General features: G+C 35.0%; 1 protein-coding gene across 1 annotated transcript in view; it reads right to left on the reverse strand.

Annotated features, from left to right (window-relative positions):
- The window catches only part of ARAP2 (ArfGAP with RhoGAP domain, ankyrin repeat and PH domain 2), a 127,453-nt gene that overhangs the window by 50,438 nt on the left and 50,935 nt on the right, over positions 1 to 26,080 (reverse strand). Inside the window, exons 10-19 of the mRNA XM_013129061.3 lie at positions 20,688 to 20,803; positions 19,319 to 19,518; positions 18,520 to 18,605; positions 17,699 to 17,881; positions 16,866 to 17,040; positions 15,152 to 15,286; positions 10,393 to 10,537; positions 7,922 to 8,024; positions 7,101 to 7,299; positions 4,785 to 4,848 (exon numbers count right to left, since the gene is read on the reverse strand). Coding sequence (XP_012984515.2) covers positions 4,785 to 4,848; positions 7,101 to 7,299; positions 7,922 to 8,024; positions 10,393 to 10,537; positions 15,152 to 15,286; positions 16,866 to 17,040; positions 17,699 to 17,881; positions 18,520 to 18,605; positions 19,319 to 19,518; positions 20,688 to 20,803 — 1,406 coding nt within the window. The remainder of the gene's footprint in view (positions 1 to 4,784; positions 4,849 to 7,100; positions 7,300 to 7,921; positions 8,025 to 10,392; positions 10,538 to 15,151; positions 15,287 to 16,865; positions 17,041 to 17,698; positions 17,882 to 18,519; positions 18,606 to 19,318; positions 19,519 to 20,687; positions 20,804 to 26,080) is intronic.

Raw genomic sequence — 26,080 nt, forward strand, 5'->3', positions numbered from 1 at the left:
CATAATGATGGAATGTTTAATTTCTTTTTTTTTAATCATCTTTTAATTTCACTTTTATAAACATTTCCATTCTAGCATTCCTACCTCAATAGAAAGTGAGGATGCAGTTGATGCACATAGACTCAGGATCTGAAGTTTTCTCAGAACATACAGACTTGGCTATTCAGTAGAGGAGCAGGAGACACTATCAAAGGCCCTTTTCAAAAAGCCTCTACTTCATGACTTCGGAAGCCATATAAAACACCACACATGCGTGGCTAGTAGAAAAACACAGCCTCTCTCTTCCATTAAGAGAAAGCAACAATTTGCATAAAGCTCTCAATTTTTTACACCAAAATAGCGTGCCTAATTCAGTATCTTCAAGTATTTTCTGAAGACCTGTCAGAACTGATATCCTACATGAGCAGTTCCCAACCAGAGGCTTCCACATAGCACATCACCTTAGCATCCTGTGGTATAGGTGTAACCATATACAAGAGTAAATGAAAAAGTCTGAATGAAGTGGAAAAGAGTCTGACAGTGCATGTTACACTATTCCTTCAGTACTATTATTCACAGCTTAGCAGCTCTTAAGACTATGACCTATAAAAGATTTATAGTGCTTCCCAACACAAGAAATGCACACATATATGTATACTACCATCGTGTTTTTATTTTCCCTGCCAGACACCAGGATTTGCATTACAGTATTATGTAATGGGATAAATGGAAGTCTCAATGGATTATTTTTTGTTATCTAAAGAATTATATGTACAGGAAGAAGCATACTGTAAAGTGAAAATATTCTTCTAAACAAGAGCAATTCTGCAGTATAGCAATGAATCCATACCAGAGGAGGAGAGAGGAAATATAGTAGTGCATTGAACTTCAAGGGTAATACAAACTTATATGTATTGTTTCACAGATATATGGAAGTCTAAATCATATGCCTGACAATCAACTGCCACAAGATATGCATTACGTAAACTATGTGAAAGAGGACTATCTTGTATTCTGTGGATCTTTCCTTCTTCCCCTCTGTGCATCACATTAGAAAAAAAAACATATGAGAACTACAAGACATGATGCTTCTCACTGTTTCTAAGATTTGAAAAGCTGTTGAGATAAATTCAAATTACAGAAGAAGAGGTTACTCACCAATTAAGAAAGAAAACAGGGTATCTGAAAGTAGCAGTCATATAGCACTGACAGTCATGAAAAGAGAAATTGCCGGTAAAAAAAATAAAAGTGAAAACCCTTGCTGCTTCTTCATGGGAGGCAACTGATTATTTAAAAAAAAAAAAAAAATTCACCCAGTTAAAAATCTCCAGTGTGGTCACCTAAAATAGTCAGGTAAGTCAGAGACCGAATTTCAGCATTTAATACACACCATAAAAGGAAGGAAACCAGTATCAGAGACAGTTCAGAATTCAGTCCAATTTACTGTGGAAGTGGCTTAGAAAGCCTTAGGAAGGGTGAGAAAGAGACATCGGCACAATTCAGTGCTTCCAGAATGTGATTATAATAATCTACATGTCTGAAAATAGAGGTACTAAGAAGGTATGCATTACTCTGAACTTATACTGGAATAATCAAATTGCAATTAAAGCATGAAAATTCCACTAATAACTACAGATATGTAACAAAGGTCAGCAATATTTCAAGGGTCTTATCTCCAGCACATCATAATGCAACCAGTAGTCCTTTCATTTGTCTGAGTCTTATGTCTAGATTATTTCTGGATTCTAGGATTTTGTGCTCATGACTACATTTTACAGGAAATCTTAATACTATCATCAAATGGTTAAGAAAAAAAGCACTATAATTAATGAACCATCAGCATAAAGAAATTGTGCTAGTATGTAGGGAAAGTTTATTATCTATAATAAGAAAGAGTTAATTACAAGAGAAGGGGGAAAAAACCAAAAGCACCATCTGGATTACATTATGGTCTAAAAACATTCACTGACACCAAACAGAGAGCTTAAATGATAATAGAAAAAATGAAATATTTGAAACTGAATTGCACAACTGTTTTTCTTTACAGTATGGTATTAGATATTTTGCACTGGATTTTATATAAAGAAGATATATTTAAAAATTACTGCAGTATACAATTGTTTTCAGATACTTTTCCTCTCTTCAGTGTACAGATATTTCTGTTGACCTCTGCTGAACTACACAGGAGTAGCTTCTTCACCTATCTGCTATGCAACTTCTGTTTGGATGGCAACAAGAGATCAAGTATCACCAGTCACATCACAAATTTTACAGACAGACAGGAGAGATCAAGGAGCATGGGGGAAGGATTAAAACAAACACCTGAATATAGAGCAAACCAGAGGACATCTCTGTGCGACAGGGGGCAGTGTCTGACATAGAAATCAGGAAAATGGCTTGCCACTTCCAGCACGAAGAGTTTCAACTATGAAAGTGGAACATAAGAGAAGGTCAATGATCATCTATTTATGGCATAAGAAAATAGTGGTCTGAGAAGTCAGAATTTCCAGGTGGGATAGAGATGGCTCTAACAGGTTGGACAATATGTTCCAACAGAGATCAGAGTGCAATACCTGTAATGTATGGTTTTCCCTAATTAATCAACCAAATGACAGACTTGAAAAAAGTAAGTATTTGTAAGTAATGGAAAGTTAGTCTGAAGTCAGTAACAAAACCAACATGAGCAGTATGAGTTTTTTAGGAAAATACTCAAGATGCTATAAGATATCAACCACATCTAGGCAAAAATGGATGGGGTTGTTTTCTTTTTTGGCTCTTTCGGGAAGAGATGATTTTCAAACTTTTATTAATTCTGTGAAAAAATCACGCTTTTTTGTTTTATTCTTGCAATACTGGTTCTTTTTATTATCATCTATCCTTCATTTAAGTGACTAAAAAATAACATGCAAGTTTCCAAGTGATTAATCTATGCCAAAGTTGGCATTAGACAAGCACTGATGAAAAAATAACAGACAAAATAGAAGAACCTTGAAACTATAATATATAATTTAGTTGATGCCGATGACATATCAAAGATATTAAATAATTTATCTAGGGTTTGGAGGGGCAGAAGGACTGTTAGCTTTGTTTCCATTTAAGATAACTGAGCCTACAGATCAAGGTGATATTATACTTAATCCCACATACACAAACACTGAACTTCTTATCATTGCAAGATGCAATATCATTCAACTGTGCTGAACACCTGGATAGTTTTGGAGTAATATCCTAAGCAAGAATTACTATGCCAAAGCTTATATATCCATATGGCTTTTAACGTTTAAGATAATGTGAACACTATGCATTTGAATTCTTTATGGCAGACTTCAGTGAAGAAGTTATACATATTCATGACTACTGTAAGTCAGCCAGTGCTCCTGCTGAAATTATTTTCAAATAGTTCAGAATTTCCATTAAACTATTAAAACAGTTCAGAGAAAACCTGTCCTAACTTGAGAGAAATATTATAATGAAAGAATTAATAAAAGCTGACTTGGAGCTGGAAGTTTTGCTCAGCACAGATGTCTATCAAATTATATGCACTGTTTGGATTTATCTGTTGGTCTGCACCTTGAATGGGATACATGTGGTTCCCTGATGGGTCTATGCATCTTACTTAATGCTGAATCTTTCAATATGCTTCCTCGAAAAAAAACAAAACCCAAGAGGAAAAGTGTTTCTGATCTGCATCATCTTACTAACTTCTGGAACTTAAACAGTATCATATGAAGAGTTAAAATTCAGAATACACAGTTATAGTGTGTTTCCCCAAGAAGTTTCTTCAACTCCAAACAGATATCAAAAGTTATCTGTTAGGGATTTTTTTTTCCCTGAAGAGGGAAAAAAAACCCCAAACTTCCTTTATTAACCTGTTATTGATTCAAGATCTTGTAAACACTGCACCACTAGTTACACAGACATCTGCCCAATCATAAAATCATAGAATAGTTAGGGTTGGAAAGGACCTTAAGATCATCTAGTTCCAACCCCCCTGCCATGGGCAGGGACACCTCACACTAAACCATATCACCCAAGGCGTCATCCAACCTAGCCTTGAACACTGCCAGGGATGGAGCATTCACAACCTCCCTGGGCAACTGTCTATGAGTGAAGTAAAATGAAAAAAAAAACAAAAAAAAAAAAAAAAAAAAAAAAACACACACTAAACAACCTATTACAAAATAAGATTTTCAATAATTTTAAATTTGTATCCATACGAAGCAGAAATACTCTCACTTCAAGTTTCAATCTCCCATATCACTACATTTGACAGTTGTTTCAACAGAATATTACCTACTTCAAAGCAAGTATGGATCGTGTTTGTTTCACCAGTATGTGATACTTTCCTACCTAATATGTTGTTAACTGAGGTCAGACATTACAGTAAGACTAATCAGGAGACTCATACATTCCCTCTCAATCCTAAAGTACACAGACTGAGATACAGACTTCTGGGACTTAAGAGTGGAAAAGTATTGACAAGTAAGCGGGAAATGCTCCAAAGAGGTACCCTTCCGTTACAGGGTGAAAGAAGGTAGGTCCTTTTGAAGAAATAGTTAATGGCAGCCCAATCTGAGGGAATAATTTTCTCAGAGGGAAAACTGCTTTTAATTAAGCAGTACTTGTTAGAATTTCCTGACACAGACATAAAACGTAATTGATACACAAAGACTTTCCCTCCTTTAAAAAGTCTGCAAATTTACTCTCTCTGTAACAACCACAAATGAAAAAGCTTCATAATCAGCAAGAATTCTAAGACATCAATATAAAAGCAGATGAAAGCTTTTTTCAGATGGGATCCTTACCTTCCTTTTTCAACAAGCAGCAGGACATCTATTTTCTCTCCATTTTGCATCAGACTACTGATTGCTGAAAATGAAACATAAATTCATGCAATTTACACAGACATATATATACACAAACACACATTCACGCAACATACACACATGCTTATTCAGAATCATCTTCAGTGACAAAGGGAGTATGGAATTTTTAAATATTTCAAAGAATGTTGCTGATAATGGGAACAAAAATCCATAAAAGAGCATACTTACAGGAAAAATTAATACAGAAAATTAAAGAAATTATAAACAGTACTTTCTAATGTTTTGGTTAATTAAATTTTATTAATTTACTTTTTGTTTTATTATATTAACGAAAACTCATAAATATAAATTCTAGGAGATATAATGATTCAGAAGTAAGATGGATTTCTGAATCCATTAATTTACTTGCATCCTAATGGCTAACAGATATTTACAGTAACTTGAATTACATGGTATACTGCCACCCTTCTTTGTGTTGCCTTATGCTATTCTTGCTAAAACCAGGACCCTGCAAAACACATACATTACACAGAGGACAGAAAATACACCTGAATAGTTTCCAGTAATAGTGCTTATAAGGCCATACAGTACACTATACTAAAACCAGTAAATTAAATACCCCACTTGGAGTATTGTGTGCAGTTTTGGTGTCCTCAACATAAAAAGGACATGGAACTGTTAGAACAAGTCCAGAGGAGGGCCACGAGGATGATCAGGGGACTGGAGCACCTCCCGAATGAAGACAGGCTGAGAAAGTTGGGGCTGTTCAGCTTGGAAAAGAGAAGGCTGCGTGGAGACCTCGTAGCAGCCTTCCAATATTTGAAGGGGGTCTACAGGGATGCTGGATGATTCTACAAAATAACCTATTTACTAAGTCAAAATTCTGAAAAGTGGGTTTTTTTTTTTTTGAAGTTTAGGTCCCAAATACAACCCACATCTTATCTCAACTAATTCCCAGAGACAGTAAAGTGCTGAATAGCAATGAAGCTCAATAAAAACATTCTGATGCATGCTGTATGGTGTTTCTGAATCACACATACTCCTGGCCACATTTACATTTACTGACTCAAATACTAAAATGGTGACTATGCTTCCACTGATGAGTCATTTCTTGGAATGTTTCACTTATGGAATTGAGTTTTACTAGTGGAACAGTCTTATTTTTAACAAACCAGAAATCAAACAGAAGTCAGGAGTACAGATGCATAATATTTCCAAGAACTACAACTCTGTTGTATATCTATAAAACCCTAAGCAAATGATTTTCAATTGAAAGTTAAATATGTGTTTAATTTCTATGCTTGAGATATACACAGATTTCGGATGTTTGTATGATTAGGGTAAGAGCAATTATAATTGCATTATCAAAACTAGTATCAGAAACAGTACTCCTACTACCTGACCTTTTAATTCTGAAGCAACATCAAAAGGTATTCACAAGCTAAAAGAAAGCTAGAGGCATAAAAATATTCCTGATTAAAAGCCACCTTCATGATGTTGTACACAGCAAATGTAAGGTGGCAGGAAATAAACAGTAAAAAGCCCGATGGCATTTCAGCAAGTTTCTGCAAAACGGACACACAATCTGACAGCATTTACAAAGAGGATCATCAATAAAGAGCTAGGTTATCTTATCTATGTTATTTAAATACACAATCTCAAAATATTTTTACTTTCCTACATAACACATTGCATTTTCAACAGAAAAACAAGGGGGAAGGATATGCTTAAAGAGGATTCAGAGCATAATTACGAACAATGATATAAAATTGGTCAGAGAAGACCATTTGTACAAACATCTTTCCAAGTCATGATATTTTTAGTACCCAAAAAAGAGAAGTCTATTAGTCTGTGAAACAGTTAAGATAATTCTAATTTTTCCAGTACATTTCAGTATTTTAAAATTAGGCATGCCAATCATCTCAAGAACATTCTACAGTGAGTATTTCTGCCCTGTCAAAAATATCAGACAATAATCCCAAAAGTTATATATTATATTCAGTTCTGTACTCTTGTAAAAAACATACTGTTGCAACAGGAACAAAAATTGTCTTAATTTGTTATGAAGCTGTGAAAAATATCTCTAGCATGTGCCATTAAGTGGGGAAAAAATCCAAGACAAAACTGTAGTAACTTCATATTTAAATGAGAGCTGGAAGACCATATGGCTTATGCAAAGGAATAGTTAGTGAGCTCCCTAATTTTTATGACTTCAAAATGTAATAGAAATGTCCTTAAAAGTGAATTCATTCCATTGAGTATCTCCTGAATTCTAGACATAAGCAAAATTCTTACTTAGCTCTTGCAGCCTTCTTAGATATATAGAATCTTCTTCACCATTCTCCATTTCAAGACAAAAATAAAGGCTCGACTTTTCTATAGCAAACCAGCCTTTTCTCCACTGATCCAGGTTATGGCAGTCTTTGTAGTACAGCTGGCCAATGAGGTCACAGTGTCTCTCTAGTAAGCATTCAGCCACAGATGGAACAAAATGCTACAAAAGAAAATGGGGTGAGTCAGATGAAGAAAGAAAACCCTCTTCCCATAAAAAAAACAAATCAAGATATTGCAAATGTATAAGATTCAAGGATGAAAGCCAAAGTAAAAAACAGACTTTCTGATTTATCATTTGTTAACCCATATACAGACTAAATCTAAATTATAAAATCAAGAATATTTTTTCCATTCATAGTCTACAATTCGAACACTTTTGCTTTTTAAACTACAATTGATTTAATTAGTAATGTGACTATTAGCATTTGCTACTCTATGAAATATAGTACCGCTTCTGTTTCAGCAAATAAAAGAATACAATTGCAAGCATCAACAACTTAGCTGAAATAAACTCATATAGTATGTCTTTATACTAGAGCACCTTTAATATAATCTTAAGGTTGGCACTAAAATGATGCTTCAATTCTTTTTCCGTTTTATTATCTTGTTTCAAACATTAAATTACAGATGTTATTCCTTCCTGCTGCACAAGAAACCTTTCACACAAGATAGAGCAGTAGTCATCAAGAATGGCTTCTCAGAGGATTTTAAGCTAACAATGACACTTTAATCTTTGTGCAAAGGCTCCTGGCCTAACTTGAAAAGATAATTATCAGTATTACCTTAGCTATTGCCCAAGTCCATTTTCGTTGTGAATATGCAGTTTCAGCTCCAAACAGAAAAACACGTTCTGACATTAAGTAGATTTCAAAGGTAAAGATGTCCCTAAAGCAAGAAAGAGGAAAAAGGGAGCTGTATTTAGTCTTCATAACAGCAGACACACAAGAGTCCTGTTTCTTCATTACTTCATATCTATGGAATGGAATCCACATACATTTCTCCTCCAATCTTACAAGTGGAACCCAGCTAATAACAGAGTATTTTACAATAAAACATGATCAAAATGCTTTTCAGGTTAATAGTATGTGTTTAGAGGCTACTGCATTACAGACTTTTCAGTAATTCTGAAGACAATAAACATGTTTACATATAGTCATTAAAATTCTAGGGGAATTTTTTCCTTTTGCAAGTTCACGTGATGCCAGCAAGTATATTTTTGTGATGCAGAAGACCAACTTATTGAACAGGAAACTGTAAACATTATCACAGAATCATATAAATGTTAGTTCACAGGGACTGCAGGATGTCACTTTGTTTAATCTCCTACTCAAAGTAGGACTATCACTAACATACACCAGAACAGCAATGAAAAGCCCTGAAAACCTTGATGGGTGGAGACCATTATTTCTCTCAGCCACCTGTTCCTGTTCACCACACTTTTAACAAAGAGGCTTTTCCTAATATCCAGCCTCAATCTCCTAGGTAGAACGCATGGTCACTGCTAGTGCTTGCATTGCCTGCCACCAGCAGGAAGAGTTTGGTTCTGTCATGTTTATGACTACCCTTTGAAACCTCTGATAGCTCAAAAGGTTCTTAAAAGTTGAGGGGTTGGTTTATTTTTTGGGGGGGGAGTGGGAGGTGAGGGTGGGAGGAGTTGGAGGTGGTGTTTCTTGGTTGTTTTTTGTTCTGTTTTTTTTTATTTTAAAAAAAAGTATATCATTATTTAAACAGATGGACCCTGGTTTTCCATTTTTAATTGACAAATAAGGACAGTAAAAGAAGAAAAAGCAAATCAGTTAAAATTGGTGTGAAACTTGGAAAGTATCTTGTATTTAGGATCTGTCTTTAATGTATAAAATATGGTTCATGAATTTACAGTATGATTTTGACTGTGGCCTCTTAAGAGAATCCAAATAGATGGAGTATGCTTTTTCCTTTCAGTGTTGGAGGTTAAGATTTGCATAAATCTGGAGAACTGAACATGATCTAGTTCTTGCATTTTCAGTAACAACATTGAAAATTATATGTAAATACTTAATTCTGATAAATAGAAAAGACATTTTAAGGACTGAATCTTCACCATGAAATATCAATCTTAAGGAAATTTTTTATAAAACTACCCAATTGCAGGTGAAGTACAGCAAAGTGTTAGCCATTCCATAAAAGCATTCAGCCAACATGCTTTTAATTTGTTATCCCAAAGTGAAACCATTTGCAGATGTAGCAAGCAATAGGCTAGATTCAATAACAGAAGTTGTATTTTTCTTTTTTTCCATATACCACAAAGTTATGCTACTGCAGAATAGTGAAAGCCATTTCCACTGTATTTTGTAGCATGCTGAAGCATCAAAATGTTTTAGGATTTCTGCCCTCTGAACACCTTTTATCTCTGAAGTAGCTGAAGTCCTTTCTTCCCACTATCTTTTCCAGACATTTACTTGAATAGAGTGTTTTCTTTGCAGACATTTATACTTTGTAACTACAATAGCATTGTATTGTGGAAAGATCTTGTTATTTTACATACAGACACATGAGGAAATTTTAAATTTGTGTGGAAGCGTTATGGAATTTGTTACAGATTCAAAGTATAGTTTAAACAGAAATGTTGCCCTAAAGAAACCAAGTGTCACTGGGATGCAACTCAGATTTAGGTGAATCTCCATGTGATGTTTTTAATGTACAAATAGTATGTAAGAGAGCCATAAAAGAAAAACAAGAACACAAAAAAGTTATCTTCAAGCAAACAAAATGTTCAACAGTTACACTGTTGTCCTCAGCTGTATGACAAAGAATGGGTTTAAAATGGGTTTCACACCCACAGATGTGACCAAAGCAGAAAGCATTGTGGAGAACTCTAATCTCCTGCATTATTATCAGGAAAAAAACAAAGGAAGAGTTCTGGCTTTAGGCAGAGGTCAACCCCATAAAGAAAAATTAGTATTAATTGTTCAATTTATCATCATGTAACCTTTTAAGCACTGAGAATATGCATTACAGTTTTAATAAGAAACAGATGTATCTAATTTATGCTGCCCTTTTAAATTACCTTAACATTTTTATTATATCACCATACCAAAAAATAAAAATCCCCAAATACCACTTAGCAGTTATTTCTGAAGTCAACATAAAACAGTTCAGTTTTTTTTTTAATTGCATGTTCAAAATTCAGAAACAAATGAACAGCTCTGAAAACCCAGAATAAAATCTTTGAAACACCTGAGTTTTTTATTGAAATACTAATGTGGGAACCTACCCTCTATTTAAAAAGAAGTCTGACTTGTGCACTACAAGACAGATAACTTCACTGATGTCAATCATACCATTAGGAGTGGTAGCTTTATCATTTTCATAGTAGCTCAGAAAACCACTTTCCAAAGTGCACCATCTTTTGTTGCAATCTATAATTAGAGAAATAATAGAAATATTAGAAAAGCCAGTTGGCATAATAATAAAATTACTTCTTTCTATAGAAGTTGCCTCCCAGGATGCATAGCTCTGTTGCAACAGTAATACATTTATGATGAAATATCAGTCTTACTGAATTCAGTGGCCCAGGAATTAAATTTCTGCATTTATGTACTTAACCTATAGAAAATCTAGCACGTGGTAATTTAAGAAAAGAATGTTTCAAATGTAACACACATCTTTACTTTATTAGTATATTAAATATTCAACTGCTTCATAAGTTAACTTTCCTGTTGTACAGGGCTTTTATGTCAGTTACTGTGGAATTTGATGGAGTAAGAGCTAGTACACAATACCACGCTACCTGTTTAGCAGAAGAGAGTTAAGGAAGCAAAAAGAAAACAAGCTACAATGTTAGAAAAACTGAAAGCCACAACAAGAATATATTCTAACAACAGCTGATAGGAAAATGAGTGAATGAATAATGGTATGCTGTAGCAAAAAAGGGATAGTCTTTCTTTCATGTTACAGGAGCTAGAGGCCAAAACCATGTCAATCTGTCTTCCATTGCTTGGTAAAGCTTGAGTGTCCACTCACTGCCACAAGATTAAGGAAAACAATTTAAACCTTTCATACAGTCTAGAAAAAACATTATCATACATGCCAGAAGTTGTACCCATTGCACACTACTAGAAAACACCAGGAAAAAATTACAAGTTATTTAACACAACTAACTTAAAAAAAAAATAAAATTTCTATCACAATAGTAGGGGATGAAAAACTAAAGAACAGAAATATTAATAGAATACCACTTTCTAGGTGCATCAGTAGATGAGCTCAATTCTGCCCTACTGCAGGTCCAAGTGCCAGACAGTAATGAAATTGTACCAAATTTATTCCTAGATACTGGGGGAGATAAATGGATACATCATAGACAGGCGGTAGCTATAGCCGTTTCAGGGTGGCATGTTCACATTAGAATGAATTGGAGATCTCTCCCGTTGCTATTCACATATATACCTGGCAAGGGTAAATTCATTTATAACACTGCAGTTTACAGAATGGTAACATTTGTAGGGTGCTTTCAACATGTAACAATTTACAGTTGCTGAGCATAGTTAAATTACCCCATAAAGAATTATATCTTCAAATAACTCTGAATTAGATATACTGGACTATCTAATAATTGCCATCTATACTTTGGAAAAAAAAAAAAAGGTGGAGGAAAGCAATTTGCAGAGCAACTTAAAAGTATTATCTGGCATATTTTATTAAGATCAAATGTCTTTTCCCTCTTACGGATGCAAAATACAGCATGTGACATAGTATATTACTGGCTTTTTGCTACTCAAAATAATAATGTACTCATTCTAGCTTACATCTAGTTCTTAGAATATAATTTGAGGTGCATCTGGTCCCACCACCCACAGAGAAGCAGGTTCTAAGGGAAAATACTCTCTTTATTTCTAAGTCTTAAAATCTTATACAGCAGCAAATGTTCTGGGTAAAGTATTTGTGAGACTTGGTAGAACAGCTCTGGAAAAAAAACATACCAACCAACCAATCCCACAAAATTCAAACAAAACCCAAACCTGCAATTTTAGTTAGCCAGTACTTAGTTGGTATGTTATCTGGTATGTCATCCATACTACTTGCTACCTAGCTCTGTCTAAATACATATTTTAAATACTGAAATAGACTTAGAAAAAAGCAGAGGTTTGACTCTCAGCTTTCCCTTTCCCATCCCTGAAAGCCTATTCTACAAAATAGCGCACTGCTGCTATATTCATTAACAAGTTACAACTCTCAAGAATTATTTTGAACAAAGATGTTAACACAGCTCCATAAAACCTATTACACTAAAAATTTAAGCAAAAAAATCAAACCTGAGCCTCTACACCTCTAACCTTTGCTTTCTGATCCACTACATCATAATAGCACCAATGTTTAAGTTCTCTTCCTGCTGATCATCAACAGCTACTAATTAACAACAATTTTCCTCAAAAGTTATGCACCCGTGCTAAAGCATATAATGTATGCATATAATGTAAAGCATATAATGATGCTGCTATAATGAGAAGTACACACAAACTTGGCTTAGTCTCTCCTGCACTGGAATGCACATAATGAAAAACTGGACTGTACTTCCAAGTGTTCTAACTGGTTCTCATAAAACTTGGGTTCAATTCACAGCACCTAATGATTTCTTGAGCGTCCTTTTACCATTAGGGCTCAGCCCACAAAGGGATAATAGTTTCTTGTGACAACAAACCAAGCATTTAAATTTTCAGCTCTTGGCACTAAGGGCAAGACTGACAACTGCCTCAGAGATTCATAACACTAAGGAAGAACTTAACTCTAGTTTAATGTTTGGAGACCATAACACAATTCTGGCTTGCAGCACTTTTCAGAAAGAGCATAAAAAAAATAAAATAATAGAAATCAGTAGATCAAAATCCCAATGTAAACTGGGGCAGGGTCCAAAATTTAGACAAGTGCTGTAATACCCAGTGACAAAATGATGCCCTCTCTCTAGCCTAGTGAGAACTCAGTTCTCAGCAATTCAAAACTGCTTTAATATGAGAGCTTTTTTGTTTTGTGTAGAACTAAAAAGCTAGGTCACTTTCCTTGGTAATGTGACCTTCTTATTTGGAACTTTACAGGCAGAAGAGGGAACTGAAACTGTATCTCCCACACATTAGTAGAAAATTTTTTTTTTTTTTGTTAAAGACAGCAAGAAGGGGACAAAAAAAATTACCACCTATTCCCAACAATCTGTGGTATGCATTATTTCTTATTACTTCATGCTACTGAGGTTTTATAAAGGTAGAAACAGTTCTTATTGTAGGGGAAAACAATCAATAGAGAAAGGGAAAAAAAAGTTTACATGTTTTATCGTTTAAATAGCAAAAAAACCTCTTGCCACAATACTTCTTACAAATGGCTGAGATACATTAGTGCCTTCAGACAAGAGCAGTTTCTAGTTCAGAATTACTAGGGGTTTTTTGTTGTTGAAGGGTGTTGCTATTACATCTTCCTCCCTTGTCCTGTTTGTCATTTGTCTTCTTGAACTACAAATGGTCATGAAAATCTATCTTCCTATGTATCTGTAAAACACTCATTCCAGTCAGTCCTGACAAACATCAGTCCTGACAAAAACATGGTTAATCCAAGATTAACGGAAAACCACAACAAACAAAACCCCTCCCTCAAAATCACCCCCAGAGACTACAAATTTTCAAAGCATCTTCGTTTCTGTCCACTAAAAGCTTAGATAGTAGACAGAAATCAGTTGTTTCTTGTTTGAGGGCTCACTCTCATTGCTTCTCCCCAGCTATACTCTACTACAAAAGAAAACATTTTATTACCACTTACAGCTAAATCTTCAATCTATACAGGTATCTATCACCCAATACTGCATTTCCGTCATTGTGTTAAAGAGTCCAGTAGTACTGCCTTGCATCTGCGGTCCACTTCTCTCAGTAGGATTATTTAATCTTTTTCTACATGAATATAGATACCCACAACACAGAAGAAAAGGACTGGACTTAGAGCAAGCAGACGTGAGGTTTGCAGTTACTCCTTTCATCCCTAAATAAGCTCAGTGCATTTTCTGAACAACCCCCTAAAAAGTCCTGTCCAGCAGCAGTTCTCTGCCACAACAGGTCTTTGACAACAACTGCAGAGTTTCCGGAAAATTACTGTAATCAGGCATTACTTCAATTGATCACTCAATACTTTCAAGAATTTGCACCCACACCAACATATACATTCTTCAAAAGTGTATTTAAATAGGAGTTTTCTGCTTTAGACTGCTTTAATCTCCATTAAGGATCATAAAGGCACACACCAAGAGAATATGGATAGAATCATACAAAAATATATATACATATACTGACACAGGATGCCATGTCAATATTTTAGGAGCACTAAACTCAACCATAAATCTACCCAGATTTTAAAAATCCATATTATTTGTTTGCTTAGATGGAAGAAAAAAAATAGGAACACAACTGGAGAGAAAAATTATTAAGAAAAGCTAAGAAAATTATCTGGTAATGTCTCTCTCAAAATGAACAAATAAATCTACTATGATTTACATGCATTTTCACCCCACAAAGTTCAATTTGTTGTAAAGTTGTCAGAAGTGTTCATTTCTATTTGGAATACTTTTAAAATTTGTGAGCTCGAGAAATATCCTAGGTCTTATCCATTTGGACTCTTACTAAAAAGTCAGTGATACTTTTAAAAGATTTCTGGAACATTATCATTTTAGATTGGAAACTATCTTTTGGCAGCCAGTAGCATCCATCTAAATATAATTAAAGGGAGAAGTATTTCTAACTGATTTTTGATTTACTAATAACTGTTGTTAAATGAATAATCTTTCAGTAGTTGTGTTTTCTCCCTCTGGCAACCTCTAAATAAAGAGATTGAGACAATCAATATTTTCTTTATTTGAAAGAGGTCTACTGAATCAAAGGAGAATGTTTCATATCAAAGATATTTTACCTTTTTAAAAGTAATGCAAGAAGTTAAAAAGAACTGCATTCATCCAAACCATACATATTCATGTATTATTTAAACATTAAATAAAAGTGAAATACCTTCTTTTAATTTCTTCTCTGTAAGAAGCTTAGCAGTATTAGAAGAAACTTTGTATAAGAATTCACAAAGAAAGGTGGAATGTGAAGAATCTTCAGAAAAGCCACTTTCAAAACAAGTATCATAGTTTGGGAAATCTATTAAAAGACAAAGGAGTAACATACAGAACTTCAGTTATCAGTTATAACCATTTCCCCACAGGTCTTTAACTGCGTATCTGTAGATACGTAGTTGATCATAACATCTTTACTACAACACATTTTACTGATTTATTTTCATAATTAGAGTAAAATTCTTACATATTCATCAAAAAACATCAGTTCACATATGTTACAACACTGACATTGTCTACCACTGCTTGCCAATGCAATCTAATATGGCTTTCTTGTGTACTAAGCTTTTATTCTCATCCCTTATATAACATACTTCAACAGAAGGCAACTGTTTCTCTTGAGGGCTTACCTAGAATTTAACCACCAACTCTCACAGCAGACAATGATTAGGAGAATCACTGTCAACCTGCAATGACCTCCCCTTCTCTGAAGAGAAGAACACTAAACACCAGCACATGGGGATGCTGGCCTGGCTGGAAGGCTAACAGTAAAGAAAAAAAACAAAACAAAATAAGCCAATTTCTCTCTATAGCCTTAAGATCACTTGAGAGCACAGCTAGAAAAAAAGTAGAGCCGCATGTTTGCACAGTGACTGAGTTCAACATCCTACAAACCAGTGTCTGGCATTTATGTCAAATACCCAGGCAGAATGTAAGGGACCATGTTTGCTCTAGGAAGCTCTAAAGCATATCCACTAAAAACCTATGCTGTTCAGCATACGAATGTTACTTTGCAGAATGGCACAACAGAATGGAAAGCTGGTCCAGCAGCATGTCCATAAGGCTGGCTGCAGTACTGCATAGCTCATTTTTAACAACGTAAAGCTGCATGTGAACTTGTACACCCAGACTGCTTCAGCAGCCCTTTTAAAAGGGCTACTGTACAGCCCTTTTAAAAGGTAAGCTCAGGCATATCGATACTCTAAAATTTATTTATTTATTAAGAATAGCTTTCCATTTTCAAAAGCCTCATAACAGTCACACAGTGCAATAAAACTGTTGGCTTTCAAGGCCAAAGTTTATGATGTGCTTCAAGCTGTAACAGAAGTTGTGATCCAGTTTGCTGGGATGAATCTTACTACAGGTTCAAGAGGTGAGTTTTATTTTGGATGAATCCAGTTGTGACAGTTTGCTGGGATGAATCTTACTACAGGTTCAAGAGGTGAGTTTTATTTTGGGATGAGTTTGTGAAAAAACAGGTAAGTCTGTGTGCAGAAGGGGTAGGTATCACATTAAATAATTTTTAAGAAAAAACAGTCCCAGATTAAGCACTTTAGATACATGTCAACTGTATGTACCCATTTTTTCTGATAAAAGCCTCATAATATTTAGCAGAACAGATGATGTTTTTCTTCTGTGTTATAAAGAAAGGTACGAGGTCTATGAGTTATCATGGGCTTTATTATTTTAAGTCCTAAACTTGATGTCTGAGCAAAATAAAAGTAACTTGTATAAAATTACATACACTGCTGAAGTACAGTTAATACCATGACAACTCCCTCGCTATACCCTTGTTGTTCAACTCGATGCCCATTTTTCTTCTGAATTCCTTCCTTCCCTTTTGCTCAAAATAAAATCAAAAGATCAAAGAGAATGTACCTTACCTGAGAATTTATTATGGTATAGGAATTCCATCTGCAGTCTTTGTCCAGCTTTCTTGGCTAGTAAGTATGGAGTGCTGTAAACAGGGTCTCCAGTGGCACACATAGCATCAGCCCCACTGAACAGCAACATCAGGGTTTCTAGCACATCTTGTTTAACTACAGCAGCACACAGGGCCTTATTGTGGAGAGGGAAAATAAGAAGCCTGTTTAAATTTGAAAGCTACTGGCAACAAGTACGTCATTTAGATGCAAATCCTTTTACCTCCAATGTAGTTCCCCTGCATTTTCAAAGACCATAAACACTGAGAACTGGTAGGAATCATCAACTATGATCTGAATCTAGAAAAAAAGTGGAACGACCCCCCCAAAAAAACAAACAAACAACAAACCAAAACAAAACACAGAAACAACACAAAAAACCCCCACTAAAACAAAAACCCAGAAAAAAAACCCAAATGAACCCAAAAAGACCTCAAAACATCATTAGCCCAAACCTTGCAAATGTTTTTGCCATGAATTTCAACAGGTATTAGAAGTCAGTCAAACAGATCTCAAAAATTACACAAAAATTAGTAATTACAATTGGCACTTTCCACTTTATAACTGTAAAGAATTTTTTTACATGTGCAAAAGGAAACATTGAGAACACACATTATTTCATTATTAATTTCAGCTTGTTTTATTTCCAGTTAGCTACAAGCTACTATATACAAACCTTGTTCAGCTCTGTGTAAATGTGAGAATTTCTCATCTGTTTCAGAAGATGACCAAACTACACACAGATACAGTACAATACAGAAGTTATGGTATGGACTTACACATTCTAGTATTACCTTATTCAACTGTTCCTTGGTTTTGTAGGGAAAGGGTGCTTTCCTAAATTTTCCCTCCTTGTACTTTTGTGTAATGAATGCTATTCTTTTTTCTGCAGGGGCATCCATATGCAGCTCTTCATCTGGAGGAAGATTTCCTGCCCAAAAACTGTTTGCCCTCTTATTTCCAATGATGATAAAAAGCTGGATAACATGAAAGGGAAAAATAAGCAAATAGCATGAACATGAAGCTAGATTCTAAACAGTTTTCAGTAGCTTAAAGTTGAGAAAGAAGCCTCTCTCAGTCACTGTGTATGGTCACCTATAAATTAATGTTAAAGTCTGTAGTTACCATTTACTACCACAGCAAGTAAACTTTACTAGGTGAACCAGTTATAATATTTCAATACATATTAGAGAATTCCAATAAAAGGTCAGAAAAGACTACTACATGTTTTAAAGAAAACATTGATGACTCAAAACTCTATCAGTACCACCTTTTAACACCCAAAGCAACTACACCGGTAGCAGGAAGTTTCCTTTCCTTTCCCCTTCCCAATACTGCCCATCATGACCGCTCTCCAAAAGCATTTTGCTTTTTTCCCCCCTCCAAAAACTATATGCTTGAAGAAATACTAAGAGAAATTGTATAGTTGGTTATCAAAACAAATTAATATTTTAAATGACACAAAGATACATTATTCCTGAAAACATCAAGTTCACTATAACAGCAGCATGACATTTAGCACTGTTATGTTCAGGAGTTTCATGAATAAAGCAATAAATAATACCTATTCATGCAGTAGTTTTCAAGAGGGAACAAAGAGAGTGTCACAATGTACCTCAATAAGTTCATTGCTCCAAATACTAGCATCCATTTTTAGACTCCGGACCTTTGAATCTCTTGGTCCTAAAGATCTGTGCTGTCCTGAAAATCCAAGAGTATTTTTACTTAACTAAAGCAATGAAACTGGGTTTCTCTTCTGCTAAGATAACAAAAATAATTAATGAAGATAGATTTATTTTAACTGCTACTTGAATATAAAACAGAAGCACCATAAAGCCCCTAATTTACTTTTTTTTAAGAATGGGATTGCATTTGATAGTAATGAATAAACAAAGTAAGTTTTCTGATATATAACACTTTTATGAGGGCTTGTTTCAAAAGAAAATGTGGTGTTGTAAACTACTTCCCTGAATCTACTGCTTGACCACATATCTGAATACAAAACATGATAAAACTAGATTTTCAGTAGTATCTGAAAAAGCTATCCCTACTGGCAGTAATATATGCCCTGATATAACAGAATTAATACCCCGGATTTAAACGCAGAAAATTGTTATTCTTTGGCATCTACCCTTGCAAAAGGCAGCCATTTCCCACAAAATGGTAGTGTAACTTAATTTCTGCTAATTGTGAAGGATTATTCATCTGAAGGAAACCAATCACCACACAGACCTGTGTGCTTTACAAGAAGGATGACCTTGGTACAAGACAAAAAAGAAATAAAAGAATGTTTGCTTTTTGTCAAAACTTTCACAAGGATGGAACTGTAAAAAAGAAAAAAGGCAACTCAAGGATACAGAGATATGCAAATATGACATTTTGTAGAACACACACAGTGTTATTAATTATCTTACCTGCGCACTTCTTACAAATGACAACACAGAGATTGATGGATGCCCAGTCAGGACTGGGAGCTTTACAGTCAGCACAGCTCCTGTTGGACTCATTGAACCAAATCTTCTCAGCTACTTCATAATCAGACAGAGTTTCTGCTATTGATTGCTGAAGTGCTTCAATCCAGTCCTGTTTCTCTCTTTCTGACTCTGCTGTAAAGCTAAACAATTGAATTTTCTTTGTTATTGATCTTTATTTTAAAGCCCAATTAAACACAGTCTGCAGTCTCTTATTCATTACCTTTACATGCAAAATCCAAGTAAAAAAATCTTCCTCTATACAGGATAAGATGAAATGTATTATTTTGTATTTTCAGTCAATGAAAACTCCTCTGGTTTTGTGTTCAGTTTTCAACAATACCACTACTAGCACAAGCTACACAGATTTTGTAACATTCAAGCTACATTCCTTAGTTACTTTCAATCTTTTTATGTTGCCATGTACCAAACTTGAAGCCTGAACTTTAACAAAAGTGGAAAATGACCTAAAGAGGCAAAGACTTAGTGAGCAGTAAGAACAGACTAACTACAACAGCCAAAAAAATGCTTTTTATTTAAAATTACCTTTCTGAAAAATATAAATAATAATAAGCAAAAACCAACATGGTGTCAAATTAGAGAAAGTCAAAGAACTAGCTATCTACCAACTAGCAACAGATTCAAACCACTGATCAAGACTAATTTACTCAATCCTCTAGTTGACTGAGAATAAAAACATTTAAAAATAAAAATAATTTTAAATTGCTAAGATTTAGGAAGCTTGGAAAAGCAAAGTGATTTCTTCTCTTGCATTACTAAGATTTCTTTTAATAAACACTACAGCACATAACAAAGGGCTTATATTAGCATATATTTTTATTTTCTTAAAAATCATGACAAGTCACAGCATCAGACAAAGTGAAAATTTCTACCAGTTTTAATGGAGGATTTCTACAAGGAATGGCATATTAGTCATTCTCTTTTTGAATAAAATTCTTAATACTGAATGGATTCAGCATTATTTTAATACTGCACCTTATTATTCTTGAAGAGGGAGTCAAGTTGTTAAAGTGACTTTTTTTTTCTTCTGCTCTTTCACAGAATGAACAGTGAAGGCTACGTAAAAATATGAATCTGTGGGCATAGGATGTCTAGTCACAGAGATAAGGAGATGAAGCACACAGCTAAACAAAGGAAAGAAAGTCCTGCTTTTAAAAAACAAAATGCTGAGCATTCTGAATAAAAGCATTACCATTCCATCTAAACTAGGTAAATCACTGCAATATGAAGCAAATAATTTTAGTGCATGAGTTATTTGCACATTTTGTAATGTAAATATTAAGGTTCTCACCTAAAGCTTTTATAAGGAGTAATTATTTCAAAAGATTGCTTTGCAGTCCGATCCACTTGTTTTACATTTGCCACGTTCATAGGGATTAAAGTGATACCAAATCCTGTCTTAAAATCCTATGGAAAAGACAACAAAAGTTCAGGTGTTGATCATTCAAGGAAAACATGTACAGAACAATTAAATTATCATGGTTCAGAAATGCAAGGTCAGTAATACACATTTGGGCCACAACATGCAAGCTCATTCTAACTCATTAATGGATAAATAAAACTATACCAAATTTTGTCCATCTGTGCTTCTAATCATTAGAATGACCTTACCTGAGTCTTACAAGAAAAAAAAATGCACACAGTAATTATCAACAAAGGAAAAAAAAAATAAAGAGCTTAAATAACAGATTGCATTAAAATATGAATCCAAAGCTATGGCAATATCTAGCTTATATCATGGTTTAGTAACGAAATAATGTTTATATGTCTAAATCCTTCTCACTGACAGCAATTTTGCCTGCTTTTAATCAAACTTTTAACAAGATATGTATTATGTACAAAATTCTTTCTTAAACCATCAGTTGTTCCTGCTTCTGCTGTATTACATGAACTAAACATTTCAAAACTTGTTTGACAAGAAGTCCCATAGAGCAGCTAAAATAGACAAAGGGTTACCTGTGACTCAATTATTAGAAATACTGAGCATTTTTTGCCTTAAACTGAGAGAAATTATTTTTTTCCCCACCTGGAAAGTGTAATTTAAAATCAGTCTTACACTAACACAGTTGGGAAAGAAAATGCTCAGTAAGCTCTTGTGAGGCACTCTGAAACACATGCATTTTGGAAAGACTGACAGGCACATAGGTTATTTCTGGTCTATTCGGAACACCATCAGTCTCTCCTTAAACTGATTTGGCTGCTCATCTAATAGCAGTCACTTCCATAAGCTTTATTTCTGGAAATATTACCATACTTCTTGTCAATTATAACTGCATCAGAAACAAAACCAAACTACATCACCCAAGCAAAAAGCCAAATGCAAGTATCTTACTATCTGCAAGACCACTGAGGTCACTCTCACCTAACAAGTAGCTGGGCATGGAGGGAAACAGCTTCAATCACATGCCTGCGCAGACAGGACTGTTTCTCTAGTACATAGGTCTTTAAACCCACATCACTGACAAGTTTCTCAGAAGATTTTCAAGCTTTGTGAGCACTGGAGCTCTCATGAAGAAGATCCTTCACAAAACTCTTTTAATTTCATTCCCCTCTTTCAGGTATAAGCAAATACAAATATCATTTTAACTAGGATTGCTAAGGCTAATTCTGATGTAAAACACACATATAGATCTATGTGAAAATCAAAGTACTAATTGTATCACAAGACACTAAGAGAATTATGCACCAAAAGGCACTACAGTGTCCATTTTGATTTTTAAAATGCCGTAATTTCCACTAACAAAACATAGCACAGGGTAAGTCAGTTTACCCCAATGTTTCCTTGACAGACTTCTTAAGAATTTTAATTTTTTTTAAATTTTCCATTACCTTTGACAGCAGCTATGTGGAACCTAGGTGTGGATTTCAGTATAAAACTTTATATTAACTAGTAATCTTTCAACAAGTACCCTGGTTTAGTTGCTGTTCATGTAATACGTTCTTTCCGTATTTCCACCTGCATAGCCTGTAACATAGACATTTTTATTCTCCCCTCTCATTTTCAGTCCCCACCCCATTTTCCTATAAATCGATGGTTTTCATACTGACACACCTTGAGCTCTGTGAAGCCTACACAGCCCAAAATTCATCCTCAAAGATCAGTTCTATGGGAAATGAGCAGGCATAATAATCTCATTTTGACTATGAACTTGCCAGCACATTGTGAAGCATTCTTAAAGTCAGAAATCACCAGTCAGAATAGAAGCATGAAATTTAAAGAAAAAAAAAAAATAAATTGAGGATAGAAATAACTTTATATTTTTAACCTCAATAAGGTGTCTTAAATGAGCAAAATAATAATAAAAATAGAAAAATAAAATAAAAAAACCCAAAGAACAATCTTTAATTTTCTACAACTAAATGGTTTCCACTTGTGAGATGTAAACTGGATGAAGGTTTCATTTGTTAGTTTATTTCAAATAATTTACCTTAATAAGTCCTGATTTTAAAAGAAAGGTCATGACACTATACTTGCACCTGAACAATAGTACATTCTTAACTAAATAGCAGCTGAATGACTGCCAGAACTGTGGTTAACAGCAGTTCAATATAATCTTAGGCCCAGATCAGAGTTTACTGAAGGTAAATGATAAGTAATGAAGACTGAAATAACCATATTGAGCCACATCAAAAGTTCACCTGGTACAGTAGCTTCCCTTTATGAACTTGCCATTGGCAACTGTCATGAAGAGAATGTAACTAAGAAACAGTTCATTCTCATCTTCCCAGATAAGCTTCCAGCAATCTAAGGACTTCCAGCTCAGAAAATTCCTGAACAAACAGTTACAAGGAAAGCCATCACACTTACTAGCCTTTGACAGCCACATCCTCCAGGAACTTAGATTCATGCTTTGTGGGCTCCACACCAATCAATTTCCCAAATACAGATTATCAAAAAAGTAATTCCTTTTGTGTATGCATGTTGAGATTTTTTTTTTTGCCTAGTACTGAGAATTTTATTACATCAAGTTAGAGAAAATAAACGGTAACTAAACTTTATTCATCTATCTGGGTCGGAGCAATCCCATGTACAGCTACAGGCTTGGCAAAAAGGAAATTCATGGCAGTCCTGCAGAGAAGGATTTGGGGGTGTTAGTCAATGAGAAAATGAACATGAGCCAGCAGTGTGCGCTTACAGCCCAGAAAGCCAACCATATTCTGGGCTGCATTAAAAGAAGCGTGACCAGTAGGGCAAAGGAGGTGATCCTGCTCCTCTACTCTGCTCTCGTGAGACTTCACTCGCAGTATTGTGTGCAGTTCTGGTGTCCTCAACATAAAAAGGACATGGAACTGTTGGAACAAGTCCAGAGGAGGGCCATGAGGATGATCAGGGGACTGGAGCACCTCCCATATGAAGACAGGCTGAGAAAGTTGGGGCTGTTCAGCCTGGAGAAAAGAAGGTTGCGTGGAGACCTCATAGCAGCCTTCCAGTATTTGAAGGGGGCCTACAGGGATGCTGGGGAGGGACTGTAGTGATAGGACAAGGGGTAACGGGTTGAAACTTAAACAGCAGAGGTTTAGATTGGATATAAGGAAGAAATTCTTTACTGTTAGGGTGGTGAGGTGCTGGAATGGGTTGTCCAGGGAGGTAGTGAATGCTCCATCCCTGGTAGTGTTCAAGGCCAGGTTGGATGAAGCCTTGGGTAATATGGTTTAGTGTGAAGTGTCCCTGCCAATGGCAGGGGGGTTGGAACTAGATGATTTTAAGGTCCTTTCCAACCCTAACTATTCTATGATTCTATGATCTACTCCATAGTTTTCCATCTTGAAAAACCTTTATCATATATTCCCTTCAGTCTGTTCTCTTTTATGCCTTTAAACAGCTAGCTGAGCCCACTTTCCTTGGAGCAGAAAGGGAAGATCACCAAGGGCTGCTCACAATTTACATCTGTTGAAGACAGACACTAACCTTCATTGTACTGAACTTAATGATGCAGAATTAAGAAAGCACTCTAGAAACGACAGGCATCAGTTTTAAAGTCTTTACTGTTAGTTGGAGCACCAACCCTCCAAAATTTGCCAATTACTCAGTGTATGCACACTTGCATTGAAGAGAGGATGACTAGTATATTTTCAATTAAGTGTGTAAGAACTTACAGTATTGAATTTCAGCATGGGGAATGTCAAGAAGGTTAAGAAATTAGAAGTGAGGAATATACTTTTCAGAGCTGAAGATGGTGGCAAACTAACCAATTTCATTCGTAAATTAGAGTGAAGTTATTTTCATAATGGTCCAAACAAACTCTTTACAGTAACTACAACACTGGCATAAAAAAGGCTTTGTGAGTGACAGATACACCAGAATCTGATTTTCAAGGTTCAGAACTATATGCCTTGTTCTCTCCTTCAGAAACAGAAGTCGGAATTGGTACAGGGAAGAAAGAAATGCTCCACTTCTAAAGATAAATTCATTCACTTTGCACAAGAGGACAATAAGGCCATTCAAGCGCTCTACAACATTCACTGACAGCAAGACCAAGCAGCATCTTTTCAGAATAAGAATAGTCTTGCTTCAACAGACTGAAAGCTCATTGTTTCAGATAGATTAAACTGTTTCAGACTTCCTGACAAACAAAGAAAAGGTTAAGATTAAAAATATACAGATAAAGCTGAGTTTCTGTTTGGTTTTGATAGGGATATGTCTTAAATGTCTATATACTATTTTCAAATGCTTGAAGAAAGGCTGAAAAATGGGTTGACAACAAGGGCTTAAAAAAAAAAAACAAAACAAAAACAAAACCCCAAACAAATTGTTTACAGATTTAATAATAAATTAAAAGTATTCACTGAACAGCACAGTTATCTGAAGGCTAAAATTATTAATAAGGGAAAGCAGCGAACTGTGAGATGAGTACTGAGTACTGGCTTTTGGGTAAGTTGTTGTTCCTTCCTGAAGGAGGAGGAATGATTATATTTTGTTGAGTCCTGCTGTCAGTATCACCCCTGTCCAAAAAAGACCTAACTTATGAAAACCTGTTGTATATACACAAACAAAAATGCAACTTTTTTTTTTTAAATATACCTTTAACATGTATTTATTAAGTGGCTGTCAGTGGACAAAACCACTTCCTCTGTTATGTATTATCTTTTTGTAAGCCATTACTAATCTTTCTCAATCCTGTTCAGGATGAAACTCACGGACCTTCAAAATTAGCCTCATTATGTTTTCTAATCTATCACCACTGTTTTACGGACACAGAAATTAACACCTAGGTTAAAAAAAAAAAACTTAAGTACATGCATGAATAAAATCATGCAGCTACATCTAAACAAGTCTAAGTCTTAGAGCTGCTGAATGCATAACTTCTGGTATGAGATCTTAAAAAAGGTTTAGGCATCTTTCTCTAGAATTCTTAAATCTGTAATCACAGGCTGAATCTTGTGGCTCTCAGTTAATGAACAGACCTTCTTTACAAAGCTATTCTCCCTGGAAATCTCTTTTTTTTATTCTTTAGCTTCCACTCAATTTTGCATTAGTAACACTCAGGCTGCCAATGTTGTTGGTTTAGTCAAAACAAAATTCAACTGAACACAGGGGTTCTAGAGCTGCTGCTTGTGTTCTTCAACTTTTGCTGGTTTAGCACTTACAATCATGTCTCTGGATGTGCTGTCTTTTATAAATCAAACATTTCTTCCACAATATATAAACAAACAACAACAACAAAAAAACCCAACCTCAATCAT

The sequence above is a fragment of the Melopsittacus undulatus genome, chromosome 7 (assembly GCF_012275295.1).
Source record: "Melopsittacus undulatus isolate bMelUnd1 chromosome 7, bMelUnd1.mat.Z, whole genome shotgun sequence".
Classification (NCBI taxonomy): domain Eukaryota; kingdom Metazoa; phylum Chordata; class Aves; order Psittaciformes; family Psittaculidae; genus Melopsittacus; species Melopsittacus undulatus.